General features: G+C 38.0%; 1 protein-coding gene across 2 annotated transcripts in view; it reads right to left on the reverse strand.

Moving 5' to 3' along the window:
- The window catches only part of NOL10 (nucleolar protein 10), a 36,954-nt gene that overhangs the window by 8,746 nt on the left and 8,613 nt on the right, over positions 1 to 19,595 (reverse strand). For both annotated transcript variants that reach the window (XM_026695289.2, XM_087917162.1), the window contains exons 6-14: positions 19,206 to 19,342; positions 17,684 to 17,749; positions 16,817 to 16,877; positions 14,533 to 14,618; positions 14,296 to 14,374; positions 13,052 to 13,201; positions 10,149 to 10,215; positions 7,652 to 7,704; positions 169 to 295 (exon numbers count right to left, since the gene is read on the reverse strand). In XM_026695289.2, coding sequence (XP_026551074.2) covers positions 169 to 295; positions 7,652 to 7,704; positions 10,149 to 10,215; positions 13,052 to 13,201; positions 14,296 to 14,374; positions 14,533 to 14,618; positions 16,817 to 16,877; positions 17,684 to 17,749; positions 19,206 to 19,342 — 826 coding nt within the window. The remainder of the gene's footprint in view (positions 1 to 168; positions 296 to 7,651; positions 7,705 to 10,148; positions 10,216 to 13,051; positions 13,202 to 14,295; positions 14,375 to 14,532; positions 14,619 to 16,816; positions 16,878 to 17,683; positions 17,750 to 19,205; positions 19,343 to 19,595) is intronic.

Here is a 19,595-nt window from a genome sequence, read left to right on the forward strand (position 1 = left end):
CTCCACCAAAGACCTGGTAGGTAGAGATAGGAATGCAAATATATTTCATTTTGGAATACTGTAGGTTGTAGCCACTAAGGTACATATAAGTAAAGAGAGTATCTAAGGTCATACTCAAAGGAAAGAGTCAAGATAAAGTAAATAACATCTACAGCCATTGTACTTTACCAAGATTTTCAAGATCTTTTCTTGTTACAAATTTATAGTCATCGTAAACTGTTGTCTCCGGGTTCTCCTCCAGCTCTTCTGTCAGATTATCAAGAAATGAGCACCACTTTGGAGCAGGACCTAAAACCTGTAGATGAATATCAGAGTCAAATGTGATAGCAAATTATTTCAGTGAAAACCCAATGACCCCCTCCGTCTCAAAATGATTGCTGCCATTTCCTCCCAAACGAGGGTGGCTCATCCTTTTTCCACTGCTGATATCAATCTCTCTTCTGCTACCGTGAGCACACAGGCACACCCAGTGAACCAAGATTAACTGAGTAAACTTCAGTATGTACAAAGCATTATCAAGGTGCATGTTGAAAGCTCTCTCTCTCTCTCTCTCTCTCTCTCTCTCTCTCCCCCTCTCCCTCCCAGAGGAAAGGACAAAGGAAATAATGGTACCTACAGAATGGAACTTTAGATGCCCCACTTCCTTTTCGAATCTATCAGTGACAATAATACAGGGAGAAAGTAAACAAGCCATTTCAAAAGAGAACAGCTGCCATCTAAGCCCCTCAAACTGCCCTACTCCAGAGCAAAACATATTCCAGGGATGCTGGGCCTAAATGCTCTTCGTATAATGACTCTTATCATTGCAACTGAGATCGTTACCTATCAACCATCTACACAACTCTGCTCAAGGATAAGAAAAATATTTCTACAGCTCAATAAAAACCTCCGGTACCAATTATCTTAATATGCGTTCAGGATACTCCAAGTACTTCTTTGGACTTGTTAATATAAGTTTAATTTGTCAATTTCACACATAAAAAGTTGAGGGAGGGGTCTCTACGAATGATTAATGATAAATCTTGAATAAAAGAATGCTGTGTACAGAAACACTCAGCCTGTGTTATCAAGTATATAAATGGCACGTGGCAGTTGCTTTAGCAAGAAACCTAATGAAGCGTAATTTTTCCTCATAAAATATTTTTGCTAGCTGGAGATTTGGGTTCTAATAAAGATGTTACTTCATATTACTATTAACTGTAGTTCTCCAGCTATTGTTTTCTTCTGTCCCTCCACATTTCAAGACTCTGACCTGAAAAGTATAATTATCATTTTCCTCAAACACCCAGAGAAAACATTCTTTCAGAATTAGGCATTCTCTTGTAGTTGTGTTTGTCTAAACTACTGACAGCTTCCCCATTAACCTACTTTCTAGTTGATTGAGAATAAGCCTGTTAACTTGTTCACTTTCCTTTCAGTATAATTATGCCATGTTTTGTCCCAGGCTTCCTTTCCTCCCTCACTAGATACGCCCAAGGATGATAAATGCTACCATTCATTTTTTTTCCTTTGCTCTAGTCAAACCCAATCCTAGCCGTCTCTTAGGTTCCTTTCCCCTATTTCTCCCTTGTTGCTCTTGTGCGCTTTCCCTATCAGGGGTGTCAGAATAAGTGTATCTGCTCCTGCCATCAACAAATCTTCCTTAAAAAAATAACATGGGGACGTATTTTCCCAACAATAGTTACACCGTCACCTACTCTTTCTTCACTTAGGCAGCCTAAATACGAGAAAAGAGCTTACGCGGGATCAACCTGACTGCAGATTAGAGTATTGCCAGCTAAGTTCACCATCACATGTTGGTTTTCTAACATTTTATCTGCAAGCAAGGACAGAAAGCAGAGGAGTACTGTTTTATCTACAGCACCAATCTGAGTCACTGGAACAGCTTCAGGTAAGCGATTTTGTTGAAACGGAATCTGCGAAGGGAAGAGTTTAAATTCCTTTCCTTCATCCCTTACCCTGGTGTTCCTTCTGCTGTCCTTTATTTTTTTAAAACATGCATGTTAAAAGACAAGCCACACTTGAATAACATTTATGGTAATTAAACTGACAGAGAAAACACAACCTGCTGCCCAGCAACCATTCCATGTTTCTCTTCCTCTCCTCTGCTGGATTTTAAACAGCTGAAGAAAAAGGAGTTTCAGCACTAACTAAAATGCTCCATTCTACACAACTATTCAAGGACCTCTAATCTTCTCCATGACTGGCCATCCTCTTTGATCTCTGCTTTTGCGCCCTTTTCTTCAAAAAGAAATTCAAAGGAATGGAGGAAAACAACAACAAAATATAAAGTTTTTTCTTTTCTTTTAGGTAGGAGCACAATCTTTAAAATACGGATCTTCCCATGGACAAGCAGTCTTGCTGCCCAAACAAAGTATAATGTGTGTTATTATACTGTATTTCTGCGCTAATGTTATCTGTTAACCAGCTTAGGGATTTCTAACATTATCAACAATCCAGACCAATTCAGCATTGTGCTTTATGTGTCATCCTTCGACATCCCACAATCTTATTTTGATTTCTTTCCTCTCAGGCATTGTTAATCACTATGAGGATTTGGGATATACTTGCTCAAGTCTTGTGAGCAAGTTGCTCCAAGGAAAAGAATCCACAAGAACTCCAAACAAGAAATCTCTAATTTTCACTCATTTCATTCTTGCTGTGCCTTTTTTAAAATTTCTCTTCCGTTTAGGTGGCCAAAGTTAGATCTGTGACTCCTTGAGCAACCCTGTGGCAAGGCCACGCTTAATTCTGAAGCTTGCTCATTTCTAGGCCAGATATTTTAATATAGTTTGAGTCACCTGTATTGTAAGAGGGAACGAATCGCAAGATTATTCAAACATACAGCAGTGAGAGAAATTACATGGAAATTTAGAACATTCATAATTTTGCAATGCTGTGACCTACATTGTGATGTGATGTTTCATCTAAGCCTCATTAAGAGATCAAGAGAGTCTGGTTAAATAAACAACAAAAGAAGGTAATGTCAAAAGCTTTTAGTGAGCACACTGAGCCAACTTTCTCTGTCTTTGTTGGGGAAAAACAACTGGTGCTGCCTCTTTTGGCAATGATAACTTCAATCTAACGTCTCCTGCACCTATTGATCGATTCTTAACATCAGCTACAATGTATTTTGGTTCACTCTTCTTTATAGAAACTGCTTCAACTCACTTCAGATTATGACACATTTCAGCTGGATTCTGGGCAGGACTCTGACTTGATCATTCCAAAATCTAGTCCCATTTGCCCCCTTAAGAGAGGCAATTATCCCAGGGCACCACATACATTTCTAAGGAAGTAAATATTACTCGGTACAATCAAAGGATGACAGAGTATACTATTTGGGCTGGTTTGTTTAAGCAGAATTTCTTTTCTATGAATTAGATTTAGATGAAGTGGGCCGGAGTACTGTTGGATTACACGCTAATCTAAAGATTTGAACACATTCTGGTATTACTCCAAAATCATCCTGCTGCACATTTCTCCACAATAACCAACTATCACAGAACTGAGAGGCAGGTCAATAGAAGCTAATTATGATGGAGGAGGCAATCAGGATTGTTTCCAGAACAAGACCAGCCAAACAAAACACATGTTGCTTCTCCATCTTCTGGTCAAACAAAATCTTGTATATGTAGACTCAACAGTGCTCTTCATTATTTGACAGCCATACTAGTCCATCAATTTGGAGAAAGCGTCTGCTCCTAGATTTTCTGAGCTTTGAAAGGAGTACAACAGCTTTTCCTAAAAGTTTGAATGAAAAAACAGTTGCCTATAATTTCCAAATATTCCCAAAAATCCTTCCTGTACCTAAGTCTACCATTACTTTGTAAAGTAGCAGAAATGGTCTATTTCAATGGCCTTCTGGCCAAACAACGATACGTCACTAAATTAGACTTCATATTCATAATAGAAAGGAGCTGCCATGTAACAGCATCCTTTGCCTATACAACAACTAATATCTATCCTTCTCACTAGATATAACTACCCAATTCCTTCTATAACTTCTAACATGTAGAGGTGGAGGTATAATTCCATCAGTTCAATGACTTTCCATGGCACAGTGAGGGCCATACTCCTCATAGTGGATGGGGTCAGGTTCCCTTATAATGCTTATGGTACCTATAGAACTTTAAATCTTCCCAACTGCACAGTCCCAAAAACACACATGCACATCAAGTGTGGGGTGGGGAATTGGCTTCAAATTTTTTGGTCTTTCCAACTCCAGGACCATAAAATAGCAAGCCACGTCTCCTTTTTTTGCTCCCCTGTTCCAATAAAGCTAAGGTGTTCCTGACCAGAGGGATTTTATTTAAACCGAATGTGATGGGGAATCTCAAAGCTGCACTGATTGATTACTAAAGTGGTGTCTGTGTTCACATCTCTGTAGAGCTTCCTATTCTATTTCAGGATAAAAATTCACATTTAAAATAAGGATGTTATAACAGATGGGGCAGGATTAAGAACTGCACATTTTTATTTTAAATGAAAGAATAGAAAACACACATCAAGCCAAGGTTTGGTATGAACCTTCTTGTACTACTAACGATGTGGTCTTCTCTCCACACAGGCAATCTTCATCAACTGCAGCTATATCTATATGTTCAACTATTACAAAGTCTGCACTACTATTACTGTTAATCTTCTCATCACTCCTTATTGCCCATCCTCTCCCACTTGTGACTGTATGACTATAACTTTGTCGCTTGTATCCTTACGATTTTAATGGACTGTTTCCTGGTATGATTTGATTGCTTATTGTACCCTACGACTATCATTAAGTGTTGTACCTTATGATTCTTGACGAATGTATCTTTTCTTTTATGTACACCGAGAGTATTTGCACCAAGACAAATTCCTTGTGTGTCCAACCATACCTGGCCAATAAAAAATTCTATTCTATTCTATCTAATAATATAAATGCCACACCTTCTTCACACCCAGTTCCCAACCTATTCAATGGTGTGTAAGATTTGGGAAGTAAATCAATGAATAATCACATCGCTCCTATTTCTACCCCTCCTCAAAATTTTAAAGTGTACGTGCAAAAATCTGAGATCGCTGAACAGAAATCCCAAAACTGGGTGTGATGTGGTTCATGACTCCCCCACTTCCTTCCCCAAAGCATTCTCTCCTGGTGTGGCCCTCCTGCCCCCACCTACCACTCTCTATTTTCCCCATAACCGTTTCCCCTACGGGCGGGTGGGGTCCTTGCACCTGTTGTGCCAAAGGCCACAGGCAGCCTTCAATAGCCTTGATACTTATCTCTAGACTCCCTCCCCATCCCGCCAATCAACATTAACGTTCTATGTGCCAGAAGTGGGAAAATTCCTAATTCAATGAAAAATAATCATTTTAACTGGTCAGTACAATTTAGTAAAATAATTCAATTCAATCAGAGTTATATGTTTCCCTTTCTCTACTTTCTTCTTTGTTGTAATCCTGCCTATGTTGTAAAGTGCAGCCCACAACATGCTACCTAAAGCATTTCCCTTCGTAGAACATTTTATCCTCCCAGAAATGCCCCTTCCCATCCAGACCCACGTTGGTCCACAATCCACGACCACCCTTTAATTGAAGTATCTGACTTTCGCATCTGCTCATCCAGCTGCTTATCAGGCCCACAGGGTCTTCCCCCCCACCCAACACAGAGGTCCAAATGTGTTAAAAGATTCTACAGGATGGCCACAAAATTACTTCCTGAGAGTCGCACATGGGATGGTTTCCGCACCTATGCCCCCCCCCACACACGCGCATTTCCTTTGAGGCAACATGTTATGATGGGAAGTAGAGGATTTCCTTTGTTGTGAATAAGCCCAACGTGCTACTTTTTAGGTTGAAAGTATTTATCCAAAAACAGATAGGAAGCCCACGTTTCCTGTTTTGTGGAGACTCAACAATTGTCTGGCAGATCGTACTCAAAAATATTGGCACACGAATCACAGTGTTTCACCGCATTACCATAAGAAGACCCAGGAAAAAGATGATGAAATTTCTAGGGAAAACGTTAATGCTGGGTGTGCAATGCACAAGGAAAGCAACAAGCACGTTCCCTTCAAACCTTTTTTTATTTCATTTTAATTAGTGCTACATCTATGGTTATAACACCACATTGGTGAAAGAAATTGGTATCTGATGATCAACTGTGTCACTGTGACAGCATAATAGAGAAAAAAATCTCATTGACAAGCTTCGTCCAGTGTTCTATGTATAAGAAGTGGAAATCTCTGGAAATTACCAGTTAATTTCATGTCATTGTAACAATTTTTGCAAATAATCTGTGCTATAAATATCTGTGTTTTCTCTGAGAAAGAAAAGATACAGAACTAGAGTCCAACAGCAGAAAATCAAAGCACAGAATTATCTTTTATAGCATCACAAGCTCTCTGCTCCTTCAAATAAATGCTTTATTTAGTATTCAAGCATAAATTCACAATTCTATGGCAATTTTTTCCATATAATGTGGAGGAGAGGGGTCTGACTTATCATCCTGTTATCTAAGGATGGTATTAGTTCCTAGCCACATTTTATTTATGAAAAAGCAATGTATTCGAGCAATGTATTCATAGGAACAGGTTGCTTCTAATGACAGCCTGTCCCCAACTCCTTTATTAAAAGTGTAAGAGGCCCATCTGAACAGAATTTGGAACATATATAGGGTAGGAGAGATGAAATTGAAAGTTCTTTGATATAATACGCATCGTGTAATGCTACACATAATCTAAAATCAACCTGGGCCTTTCTTGAGCCTTACCTGCTGTCTTAATTCAAAATGCTGAGGCTAAAATTGTTTTCTTTTATTTACTTAAATTTGTTGTGGCTGGTCACTTTAACAGCTTCTGGGCAGCTTAGAAATCCAAAACACGGTTTTAAAAAGTTAAAAAACATAAACAAGGCAGGCTGGACTAAAAGATCAAGAAAAAAAAATAGGAGAGCTCCCCCCCACCCACCCCCAATTAACCAAAGGCCTTTAAACAAAGCAGGTTTTAGTGACTTTCTGAAACCCCAGGATAGGGGGAACCCTTTGTAGCTGGGGGCAGGGGGAGATTATTATTCCAAAGGATGGGGCAGCAACAGGGAAGACACACTTCCTTTGACCCACACAATGACAATCTTTAACACAGGAGACCTGGAGCACACCCACTCTTCTGAAAGTATTGGATGGAGAGAAATAATTTAAGATAGATGGTCCCTCAGATAACCAACCCCTAAAATGATTTGATAGCGGTCTCACTGGATCACTGTGAAAAGGTGGGATGTCAAACCGAAACAGATCTTACATTTTTCAACTATTTCCCCACAGGATCCAATAAGCTATAATCAATCTCCCATTCTAACTGCAGCTCCGGGATTTTCTAGAGATTTCCCCTTGTAGTACAAACGAAATACCACCTTGCTTAGATCGACCAATGGAGGTATTGCCATCATGAAAAGACAACTTCAATGAAATAAAGTAAACTGTGAAATTTCAATAGGACGGGAATAAAAAACAGGCATCAAGAACACTGCTATTTCTTTTTCAATAGAAGTGTAACTTATGCATTGAAATATGTACGGTAACCCTTGCAATTGAATTAAATGCAAAGTGTACAGGTCTATTCTATCACGCCCAGAGGCAAAACAGCAAACATTAACGACCCATGTTACTTACTGGAATGTAGTAGATGTTCATTTTAGGGGCTTCGTTAGCTGTGAATAGCATCCCTGCAAATAAAAAAAAAATAAGATTGATGCTCTCAAATGCAGAACTTTTCCTCCATTTTAAAATTTGAGGAGACTGAACTAACTAAGATTGTTAGTGGGCATAAAGCTAAAATATCATACAGTCTAGAGTCATTTTCAAAAAGAAATTAACAGGTCCACTAATATAGCAGCAACTCTAACTCAGATAGAAGAATGTTTAAGCCAAAGCAACCATCTTTCAACATATACTTTGTACTCAATTAAATACATTTGCAGATAACTTAAGAGAAAAACCTAAGTCAGACCAACACTGATATTTGACAAAGAAGAAATCGTTCTTCTATAATATTGGTAGTATTGAAGAAGAAGGCAACATCTTGTTTAACTTTAATTGTCAGCAATGTCCATTATTTTTATCTGGGATATTATCCTGAGAAACAGGTTCTAACAGTCAAGAAACTTAGAATAAATCTGGATTTTTGAATTTTTACATTATCCCATAGAGCTGACTCTTAACAATAGTAAGAGATATGTTCTCTAATTAATATGTCTAACTTAATCCTTAAACACAGGGGAAGGAAGTGTCATCGTATAGCCAGATGGGATTAAGATGATCTTCACAGGAATTAAGGTATTTTTTTAAAAATAAAAATCAACATTTCTTTTCATATTTCTACCCTCCTTACTCCTGGACAAGAAAGTTAAAAAATAGAAAATGAGAACACTAATCAAACTAAAGCGATCACACAGAATTTTCTAAACATGACCGTCCATAATCACTTCCATATATTGCAGTAAAAGATACAAGCAGTAAAACTCCATAGCTTCCTGTAGCACTCTAATTAAACTCCGCCAATCCCATCAAATGGTATCAACTTCCTGCAGAGTTACAGATTTACCATTTGGCAGGATCCTGGCTCCCGTGAAAACATGTATACAACTGTGTGAAGCTTCCAGCAGGAAGCCAAGATTGTCTGAGTGATTGGTGCTGGGGGGCTTAACTACAGCACAAGGACTTTCGGAACATGTGAATAGAGTTCAAGGGATACTCTATTTAAAGCAGGCAGGTCTTGTATTTTTATTTTCCCATTCAAAAAATGACAGGCATCCAATAAAGATGCTTTCCCCCGCCCCCCTTTGACGCCAAAAAGAATATAATGGTTAATTAATATAATGGTTGATTAATTCAATAGAAAGAATCTCTACTGTTCCCCACACTGGTATAAACTTAAATTCAGAACAATTCAATAACCAGAGGAAAATGTGTACCCATGGTGTACATGCCAGTGGGAGAGTACTCCCAGAGAAGCACTATAAGGACACGACATTATAATATACTTCCCCGGTTAGATGCTCATTGAGCTGCAAGCTTCAAACTCTCGGAGTGATACTTGTAACATATCAGGAAGGCATCATGCTCAAACATGAAAGAAAAATCCTGACTGCTTTGAATAATCTCATTAGTAAAAGAGAATCTATGGAGACATTGTTAAGACATCATAGACATCTGACAGTGAAATGTTGACATCTGACAGTGAAATGTTGACATCTGAAAAGTGAAATTTTTGTGACCAGGGAATAAAATGCTCCAGTTCTAACATGACGACATTTTCAGTGAGAGATGAAGATTTTGGAATTTAGAAATGAACTGATTAAAAACCTCTATGAAGAATCATTACAAAGAATATGTCTATCTTTAAATATCAAACTCATCACCCCATGAACTGAACAGATTTTTAGGAAATCACAACCAGTTCTCTATCCAATCTTCATGGAGGATTCAATATACAGGACAGCCCAGTGCTTTCTCACCAAGATATGTGGCTTCTATAAGACGTGTGGACTTCAACTCCAGGGGTGGGATTCAAAATTTTTTACTACCAGTTCTGTAAGCATGGCTTGGTGGGCATGGCTTGGTGGGCGTGGCAGGGGAAGGATACTGTAAAATCCCATTCCCTCCCCATCCCACTGACCTGCTTTCCAGCTCCATTTTCCTGTGCAGGGCAACAAAAGAAGACCCAGCCAATCAGCTGGGACTCAGGAGGCAGAGAATAGATGGGGTTGGCAGGGCCAGTCAGAGGTGGCATTTGCCAGTTCTCCAAACTACTCAAAATTTCCACTACCGGTTCTCCAGAGCTGGTCAGAACCTGAATACAACCTCTGTTCAGCTCCCAATTATTCAGCCAGCATGGTTGGCTGGGGTATTCTGAGAGTTGAAATTCACATATTTTAAAACGGCTAAGGTGAGAAACATTGTGATAGCCTGTAACAGCGAAAGGGCTGCAATGCTGTTGAAAATTGTTAAGAATTCTGAAACTTTCAACAGATGATTCAATTGTTAAATACTGTCAGAGGAAAAATGAAAAAGGTCACCCTCCTTCCAAATTCTAAAGAAGTTATCTAATATTGGGGCTGCCAGGAAAGCTTTGAGTCAAGAAAATCCAGATTTTTTGTTTGTACTTTACCTGAATTGGGGTACAGGCAAACATCATTAATATTATGTTCAGGTTCTATAGAGGTGAATATTTTTCCCTGAAAAATAAAGTCACACAATTCTTAATAAAAGCATACAAAGTAAGTAAGGAATTTTATACTATAGAAAGAGGATTCTTTGGACAGTGAGATGGATGACCTATCAATTCAATAAATAAATTCTTCAGAAAATAAATAATCATCTGTAAAATATTGTTATTGCCTTCATATTGCTAATATTAATCTGGAAGTGTATGAAATTAAATAGAACAATTTCATCACTGTTTCAGGAAGGAATTAGTTCAAAGTAATGAATTCCACTGTTATGCAGAGCTGTACTTTTTATAGTTGCATTCTGTAATTTATAGTACTTTTTTAAGATTGTAAAATCTATTTATTTATTTATCTACCTACCTATCCATCCATTCATCCACTAAATTGTTAGCTGAACCATGCAAAGAGCATTAGCAGCAAATTTCCATGTCCAAATTACATTTCCTTTTAATAAACAACACGCGCCAAATTATAAGAGTAGTCAAATTGTCAAACAGCACAGTCATAAATTCTATTGATTTAAGTGGCTGTCAAGTTTTTTCTTCTTCAGAAAAAGGAAGGATTCCTTAGCTCTGGCTAGACTAGATTCATCTTTATTGCCAACAAGCTCTTCTCTATAGCCATAGCTCTTCACTTCCACAATGTGTTTTCTAGTATTTCTAGTTCAGTAGATAATCCATAATGGAGGCACAAGGTCCTCTTTTTTTTATGCTTGTAGCAAGCTCCATTTTCTATCATTTGAAGGCAGATTCTGTAACCATTTAGGCACCCCACATTCCTTGGCAGCCAATTCCACCTACTTCCAAAGAATTTAGAAGAGGTCAATCAGACAATTGTACTGCTAGGTATGAAAAAAGCAAATCAATGATACAGAGAAAGGAAATTACTCTTCTGGTATTTTTCTGGTGGCTGGATTGCAAAAACAAAAAATTGGCAAGCATTTTGAGGATATGGATGTTGACGATTTTAACACAACAAACACACCGGCAAAGCTCATATGCTGGAGACGTCTTCCTTGAGTAAGTGTTAATTAAACAGTACTACAAGCAAACATTTGCCAATACAGAATTCGTATCTGCCTGCTGGATCAGTCATTTCCCTATGCTTTCCCCCCCAGCAAGTATGAACATAGTTTTTCTGGGCCTTCAAAGAAAGTATTTTCTCCCTTTCCATGGGAAGTATGTGGATTTTCCGTTCCACTTGTAATATTTTCCACACCCTATTCCAACATTTTCATGTAGAGGAAAAAGATGTTTGGCCAGAACCAGATTTAATTTAGAAGTGAATGTATGTGTGTAGGGAGGTATGAAAGAGGAAAGAAGACCTACTGCTTTGAAGAGGGCAATACATTGTATTAATGACTGCAAGTTGGTTGAGGAAGCTTCAGCCCTTTTCCTCTCTACTATAAAAACAACTCCCTCACTCCCGAGACAAGTGAAATGTTAAAATTTTGTTCCACAACATGCTGGGATCAGAACACTGGGATAATATTGTGCAAAGTCATGGCTGTGGCAGAAAAGGCTTGTGGTATGCTGGGAAAAAATTGAGGAGTCCACATTTCTGGTTCTTACACAGAGACTCCCGCTGTATGGATATATATTCCTAAGTTGGTAGTCTTCAAATATGGGCTTCATTTGTTAGTATCAATCAAATGCATATCCCGGTGGAGTCATAGGATTCTTGGCAGCTCACAAAACAAATGTACGATAGAAAAACGTAACACATAACATAATTAAAACTCAGAGACAACATTTGGCATCAAGCCCCCAAACTCTTCCAAGAAAAAGTGGTAGGATCACCCAACTGGGAGCCACAGCAGAGGGCCCAAAGAGCCACATGCAGCTCCAGAGCCGTGGGTTGCTGACACCCGCTCTAGGTACAATACTCTTCCTTTCCCTCCCTGTTTAATTCTGGACCACACACACTTCTGCTGCTGCTTTCTTATTCATTAAGAAAAAGGTTTTCCTCCAACCTCATCTCTGAAAACAAAAGATGAGATACTTTCCAGCTCCAGGCAAAATGCACGAAGCTGCTTCCTACCTTACCACCTTCCTCTTTTGTCCAATGACACGCAACCAGAGGTGATCAGCGAGCAGCTGAGGCAGAGGCCAGCAAGAATGATTAGATCTGCTTTAAAATAAGAAGACCTTCTCATTTGGAGACTCCTCACTGAGAAGAACACGAACCATAGGGAGAAAAGCATCTTCTCCCTTAAAGTTTCATTTACAGAAATGGGTAACAGTGTCTCCCTAAAGTTCGGTCAACCCTATTTATTAAAAGCAATGACCGAATCTTATTTTACAATTGTATAAATACGTATAAATACGTCTGAATCCTGGGACGTATCCTTTGGCGTCTTGGTGGGTGATGTTTGTCTATTATTCTGTGAACAGAAGGGTCATTTCTGGACATCTGTGACACCAGACAGTTGGGGAGGAGAAATGCCATATGGTTGGATAACGGGCAGGAAGACTACAAGAAGGAGAGATGATCAGCAGTTGTGTCATTCCCGCAACTGACCTTGTTGAATTAGAAGGACAATATTAAATATGCCTTATCCCACAAATTAGGCACTTGGGAACTGTAGCAATACCAGTAGGACGTTCAGTTTTTGCAAAATCCAAGACATGCAAACACATTTTCTTGAAGAACTGAAGCACTTCTACTTAACAAAACAGAGTGTTACCATTATGATTTATCTGGCACACTAAATACAAATAAAAAAAACCACTATTCTTATCTCGAATGGGGCACCACCGAAAGTAAACACACTACTTACGATTTAGCTATAACAGTAGAATGTAGAAGTGCTCAGAGAGAAGACATGAATCATTATCCTTACCGTGTCCTGGTTCCATAGTTTTATAATTCGTGAATCAGCAGAAATAATCAGATCCAATGCATTGTGGAACTGGATTGATTTGACTGGCAGACCATATTGGTGATCCTTCATTATTAACGGATTACTCGACCGAAGATCATAAAGTAAGACCTGGTACCAGAAAAGATTTTTTTTTCAATTTTTGTGGTCAGGTATTGTTTAATATAGGTACAAATCTAAGATATTGTTTATATTTTCAAATTAAGAAAAAGAAAAAATATATATTTTGATTTACTGAGTATTCTGTAAATCCACCCCATGGACTTTTAAGTAACAAAACCTCTTAAAATAATTCATAGTATTGATTTGAAATCAAGCAGCATTAAGCATGATTTTATTTAGCATAACCATTACATAGTTTTATTAAAACGGTATGGAGCAGAAAACACCCGCTGCAGACTAGCTCAACCCTCATCCACTGTATGCTTGACAAATCTCTATTTATATGTTGCAAAACACAGAAATGTGTGGTCATAGTGTATCATCCAGCCATTGGTTTGGTTCGCCTACAGTAATCTCATTACATTCAAGAGCAGTGTTTTATTTATTTTGTAAAACTTTAGAGGAGCTATCACAATAATCCTCTGGCCTATGAATTATACTAATAATTATAATTAGACTTCCATTCGGTCTGGTTTTGTTTGGTTGGCTGAAGTTCTTTTTACAGGAAGGCACCACAAGAAGCCAACATCAATAATCCAACTTAACATGCAACACATCAACTAACCCTTTTGAAGAACCCACAAGTGTCGTGGACTTGAATTAAGCGATCTAAATTACAATGCTTCCAGTACTACATTCACTTCACACAAGTTCACCTCATCAAATTAACCTTCCTTCCTTCCTTCCTTCCTTCCTTCCTCCCTCCCTCCCTCCCTCCCTCCTTCCCTTTTATATGCCCCACACCTCACTCTGCAAAGTGACTCTGGGTAGCTTACAATTAAAATCATAAATATTAAAATATTATAAACATTGGGTACAAAAGCCAAGAAACAAGGGGAAAGAATGATGCAGCGGTGGCATCTTCCCTATTAGTCCATCAGCCACCCTCAACATAGAGCACCCCTGTCAGAGCCCCAAGCTACCAAAGCCAGGTTTTAATGTCCTTCCAGAAGGCCAAAAGGATGGGGGCTACCTCACTTCAGTAAGCAAATAGGTTTACTTGACAGCCCTTGAGGATTGCAATAAGAAGGTGCACAGCATACCTGCCCTGTAGATATTCCAACAGCCATCTTCAAGCTTCCATCAAACTTCAGGGCGGAAACAGCAGGCAGGCCACCTACCCTGGGAAAATTCAAATACATTTCATTCAGATGCAGTAAAGGTCATCATAATCTGGACTCAGGCTGATCTCCCCCAATCTGCACCTGACAGCATATTATTTCTGTTCGAAACATGACACGGGAGAGAGATTTAGAAAGAGTATCAAGAAATGTCCATACTCTTGATCAGCAGTCACGCTGTTTAAAGCGCAATCCAGTACTCCAACTCGATTTCTCACTCTAGGATCCCAGCATTCCACTTTCCCCTGAAGGAAAAAAACAAAGAAAAATGCCACTCAGTGTTCTGAATAATTCACCACGGTTCACCTGCTTCCTGATCTGCTTTGTACAGAAATCACTGAAATCACTATTCAAGGGGTCTTTGGAATAATGTGCATTTATTCCTCCAGTTTAAATACAGTATTTTGCTGCATTCAATTCCCCCAATTCTGAACAACAACTCAGGAGATTCTAAAGGCAGAATAACACAGCTTCTACAGAACATCAGCCAGCTGAATTATTTGGAGCACACCAGAACAACTAGATACAAAAACAGTTTTCCCCCGAAAGCCATCACTCTGCTAAACAAATAATTCCCTCAACACTGTTCAGCTATTACAAAGTCTGCACTACTATTACTATTAATTTTCTCATCACTCCTTATCACCCTTCCCCTCCCACTTGTGACTGTATGACTGTAACTTTGTTGCTTGTATCCTTATGATCTATATTGACTGTTTCCTAGTATGATTTGTACCCTATGACTATCATGAAGTGTTTACCTTATGATTCTTGACTCTTGATGAATGTATCTTATCTTTTATGTACACTGAGAGTATTTGCACCAAGACAAATTCTTTGTGTTTCCAACCACACTTGGCCAATAAAGAATTCTATTCTATTCTATTCTATTCTATTCTATTCTATTCTATTCTATTCTATTCTATTCCAATTCCAATTCCAATTCCAATTCCAATTCCAATTCCAATTCCATTCTATTCTACCTAATGAAGAAAGGACCATAAGAACCAATTAGTATAAACCGTGCTTGTCTGGTTGAGCATTTAATTGGTAAAAATTGTTTGCTCACTCCAAGTTGAAGCTGGATAGAACCCCATAAGATTATAGAGGCAATATCTAGTAGTACAGGTATTCTTCGAATTGGGAATAGATTCATTTCTAAACAAGACAGTTGTAAAGTAAGTCTTGCCCTGTTTTCTGACCTTTTTGCCGTGTGTTTTAAGTGAATTATGGCAGTTATTAAGTGAATCACAAGGTCGCTAAGCAAATCTAGCTTCCCCCACTATGTTGCCTGTTGGAAGCCACCTGGGAAGGTTGAAAATAGTGATCACATGACCCTGAGATGCTGCAACCATCAAAAATACATGCTGGTTGCCAAACACCCAAATTTGATCACATGACTATGGGGATGCTACAATGGCCATAAGCACCAATTGCAAATCCCATTTTTTAGTGGCTGCTGTATCTTTGAACAGTTGCTACATGAATGGCTGTATGTCACTTGTATTACCCTAGGAGGTGTTTGAGCTACAGGAACTGGAAGAAGGTTTTCAATTATGGTAACTGTGGATCCTGCCTCGCCTGGCTGTTCACGATGGCCAGTTGAATAAGGATAAGCAGCTGAATCTAAGCAATGGTCAGTACCACTTTGTGGGAAGGGAGGTTTCAGCAGCCCTGAAATAGGTGCTGGTCTGCTGACTCCTCAAAAGGACAGCCACGGATCCAACTTCAATGGACAACTACTATCCAAACTTGTTCTAGAGAAGATTGTTGCGAAAGTGGTAGGTCAATAATTAGAAAGCTCTAGTACAGGGTTGTCAAACTCGCGGCCCTCATGCGTCACGCGCTGGCCACGCTCTTGCCCGGTTTAGCAAAGGGGGAAAAAGTTACAATACATCACGTGATGCCACTGTGACACCGCGAGTTTGACATCCCTGCTCTAGAAGATGCAGATTATGTGGATCCATGGCAGTGTGGATTCAGGCCTGCCTACTCAGGAATAAACCTTGTTGAATTTAATAGAACTATATCTATGTACTCCAAGGTAAAAGAGAAAGTAAAGGAGTATAGAAGTGAAGCTTCAAATAAATGTTAATTATTATTTAACTTTTTGTAGTTAAAATGTCTCAAGCCAAACATATCATACAAAAAAGAACTGCCAGCAACATCCTTTTTCAGGATATATTTTTCCATTTCCCAGTTATCTTTTCTTATTTCCAAAAATCAATGTCCTCTGCTCAGTATTTAATAACATTTGTAGAGAGTCTCCTGCTATCATTTTCCATTAAAAATTTTGGAGATCATTTTTTAAAACATATTTCTAGAAATGTCATATTTTCCTTACATCTTCTATCTCCCATTCTTGTGTGAGTGATGCTGTTCTAACCAAATAATTGAACCATCTCTGGAGAATAAGCATACCGTTAATTTTGAACTCACTTACCTCAATTGTCCCAGTGGCAAATAAACCATGTACAGGATTTATGTCGCATACGTGATTTTCTCTAGAAAACAAGAATAATAAGCATTTAATACAGACAGAATAAAATCCTCAAGGATCATGTTTGTTGGAAATATTAAAACCAATCAAAATTTATAGAAAGCAAAAATATTTTAGGACAAATTGAATTCAGTTGGCTTGCATTTGAATTACTGCATTTTCTTTCTGGTGTAAAATATGCACCATAATATAAATACAAAACCACAAACTATCACAGAAGAAATAATCAAACATTTGCTTTTCCCATAAAGTATCTCAAATAAAAATGTTTTTAATTCTTACTAGGTTATCCTGACCCAATCTGCAGTCATTTAAACAAATGCTTTATGATCAGGGTACAAACCAGGGGGAGTGTATATTTAAAGTAACTGCTCTTAGAGAGGAGCAAACCCTCAGCACTCAACTATTATTCCTAGCTCAAATGTAACAAGAAGCTATGTTAACACAATGAATCAAGGCTTATTTTACAACCAGTGGAAAGAAAACACCAAAGCTAAAAAGAAAGTGAGGATTACAGATAGAAAGATTCCTTTTGCCTTTGCTAGACTACTCAGCTGATTTTAGAATTAATGTAACGAGCAAATCTGACCATGAATAACATTCAACGTTTACACTGTATATGTAGTATTATATGTATAAGTACAGACACAAAGACACAGACACACACAGAGAGATATAAATACCAATACCAGATTGTTTAGAAATTAGTTTGTGATCCATCTATGGTGTTTTCACAGACAGATCTTATATAGTTTGGCTCCACCTACTGGAAAAAAGATTCTTAGATTAAAAAGCAGAAAATATACTTACGAAGCATCTGTTCGTAGAGAATTCAAATACCTTCCTTGTTCCAGATTTAGCCTGAATATTTCAGAACTGTAATAAGAAAGAAAACACTCAATTTGCTTTTGATCCCTGAGTCTTAACAGAGAGAGAAAATCATGCAGACAAGAAGTGATGAATTAAAGACCGCTCTGCTAAAGATAAAGACGAATGCGGTGGAATGAAGAGCCAGTGAATAGACTGGCTCTTCTCTATTCTTCTCTGGACAAGAAGAGGATGTGTGATAGCCCTCAAGTGCTCCCTACAGCCCTTGTCACAAGGAGACTGCAAGACAATAGTTTATTGCAGGTTTAGAGATGTTGGAGACAAGGGCATAACCATCCTGCTCAAACCACAGTCAGCAACTTTAAAGATACTGGGTTTTCTAGTAATTTTTGCCAATTGCTTGTGAACTGCTTTTTAGGTATCAGGAACATCTGGATTGACAAGACTGAAAACACCGGGTGAGTGACAAAAATCCCAGTACTGCACAATACTTCTGTACTTTTGTAACAAAAACTTCATGGAACTGCCTATGAAGTCAAGAGATCAGCTTGCCTTGACGGGGAGTTTAAAATAAGATATAATAAATATAACAGTTATAAATATATAATTATGAATAGAGATATAAAATAAAAGTTTTAGGCATTGCTATGTGAGAGTCAGAAACTCAGTCATGTCACCCAAGAAACATTATGGAAACAGGATTCTCTACAGTGTATAGAGATACTGGTAGATGTACAGATTCCTCACCAAATGTCAATGGGAATATGTAACTTCAATGTAAATTCTGAATATAATTCCACTTTCTCCTTTTTTAATAACAAGTCAAGAAAAAAATGTTTTATTGTTTGGAAAGAATGTAGGCCAGGCCTTCGTAAAAGGGAAGGAATGAGCACTCCATTAAGGAGGCATTTTCAAAAATGATTACTTCATTTTGAGAAACAAAAATCATGAAAAAGAAACTCGAAAATAATCCCACCTTCATTTTGTTTGGGGCAGAGACAAACACAATCAAGTTCTCAAGGTTCTGTAATTCTCTTGTACAACAGTAAGGAATATTTCAGCAATCTCAACTGTGCCTGTTTTTTGATCTTGCCCATCTTAAAAGTCTGATGATTCTTACGCTTCCAAGGAAAGGACTGGATTATGTTTCAAAGTTGTAATTATACATTTAAAAAAAGCTTTTTAAAATGTCATTTAATTTTCTAAGATTTCCAATTATGATTTTTGCATTTTTTTTTTACAAAACTTTAAAAAGGAATTTAGATCCTCAGTTATTCATGAAATTGAAATGTGCCACAAATATATTTAGAAAACTATTTGATTTCTGAACAGCACTGCAGCAATTGTGCTTGACATATAGAAATGCTTATTAAATAATTTTATTATTTAACTCAGGGAGAGAAAGAAAATGAATTTTTAAGAAAAAAAGAACTAGTCAAAAAACTATTTCCCACATAGAAAAATAGAAGTAGAATTTAATAATGATTCAAAACACGACACATACCTTGCTCCTACGAAGTATAAGTCACAGGATGGATAATGATAGGAGAAATCTCTTCCAAATTTTGGTATTCTTGTCCTGTAATAACGACCATGTTGTGAATGAAATTCCACATATCTGTCATTGTGCAAGAAAACGATCTGAAAAACACAAGGCATGAAACCGCATTGGAGAGGATTACTTCCTTCTCCCAACTGATACTCTTACCAAGCAGCATTGAAACAAGAAAACCCCCACAAAGCTGTTATTTAAAACAAAGAATTCGTCATTCAAAAAACTGGGTCACTCAAAAAACTGCGTCACTCTGGCTATTTAACTCTTTGAAAGGATGATTTGCTTCAGGAGTTAACTAGGGCTTTTTTAAAGCCGTACCAGACTTATCTTTCCCGCATA

This window comes from Pseudonaja textilis, chromosome 1 (assembly GCF_049901715.1).
Source record: "Pseudonaja textilis isolate UNSWEBS1 chromosome 1, rPseTex1.2, whole genome shotgun sequence".
NCBI classification, from domain to species: Eukaryota; Metazoa; Chordata; class Lepidosauria; order Squamata; family Elapidae; genus Pseudonaja; species Pseudonaja textilis.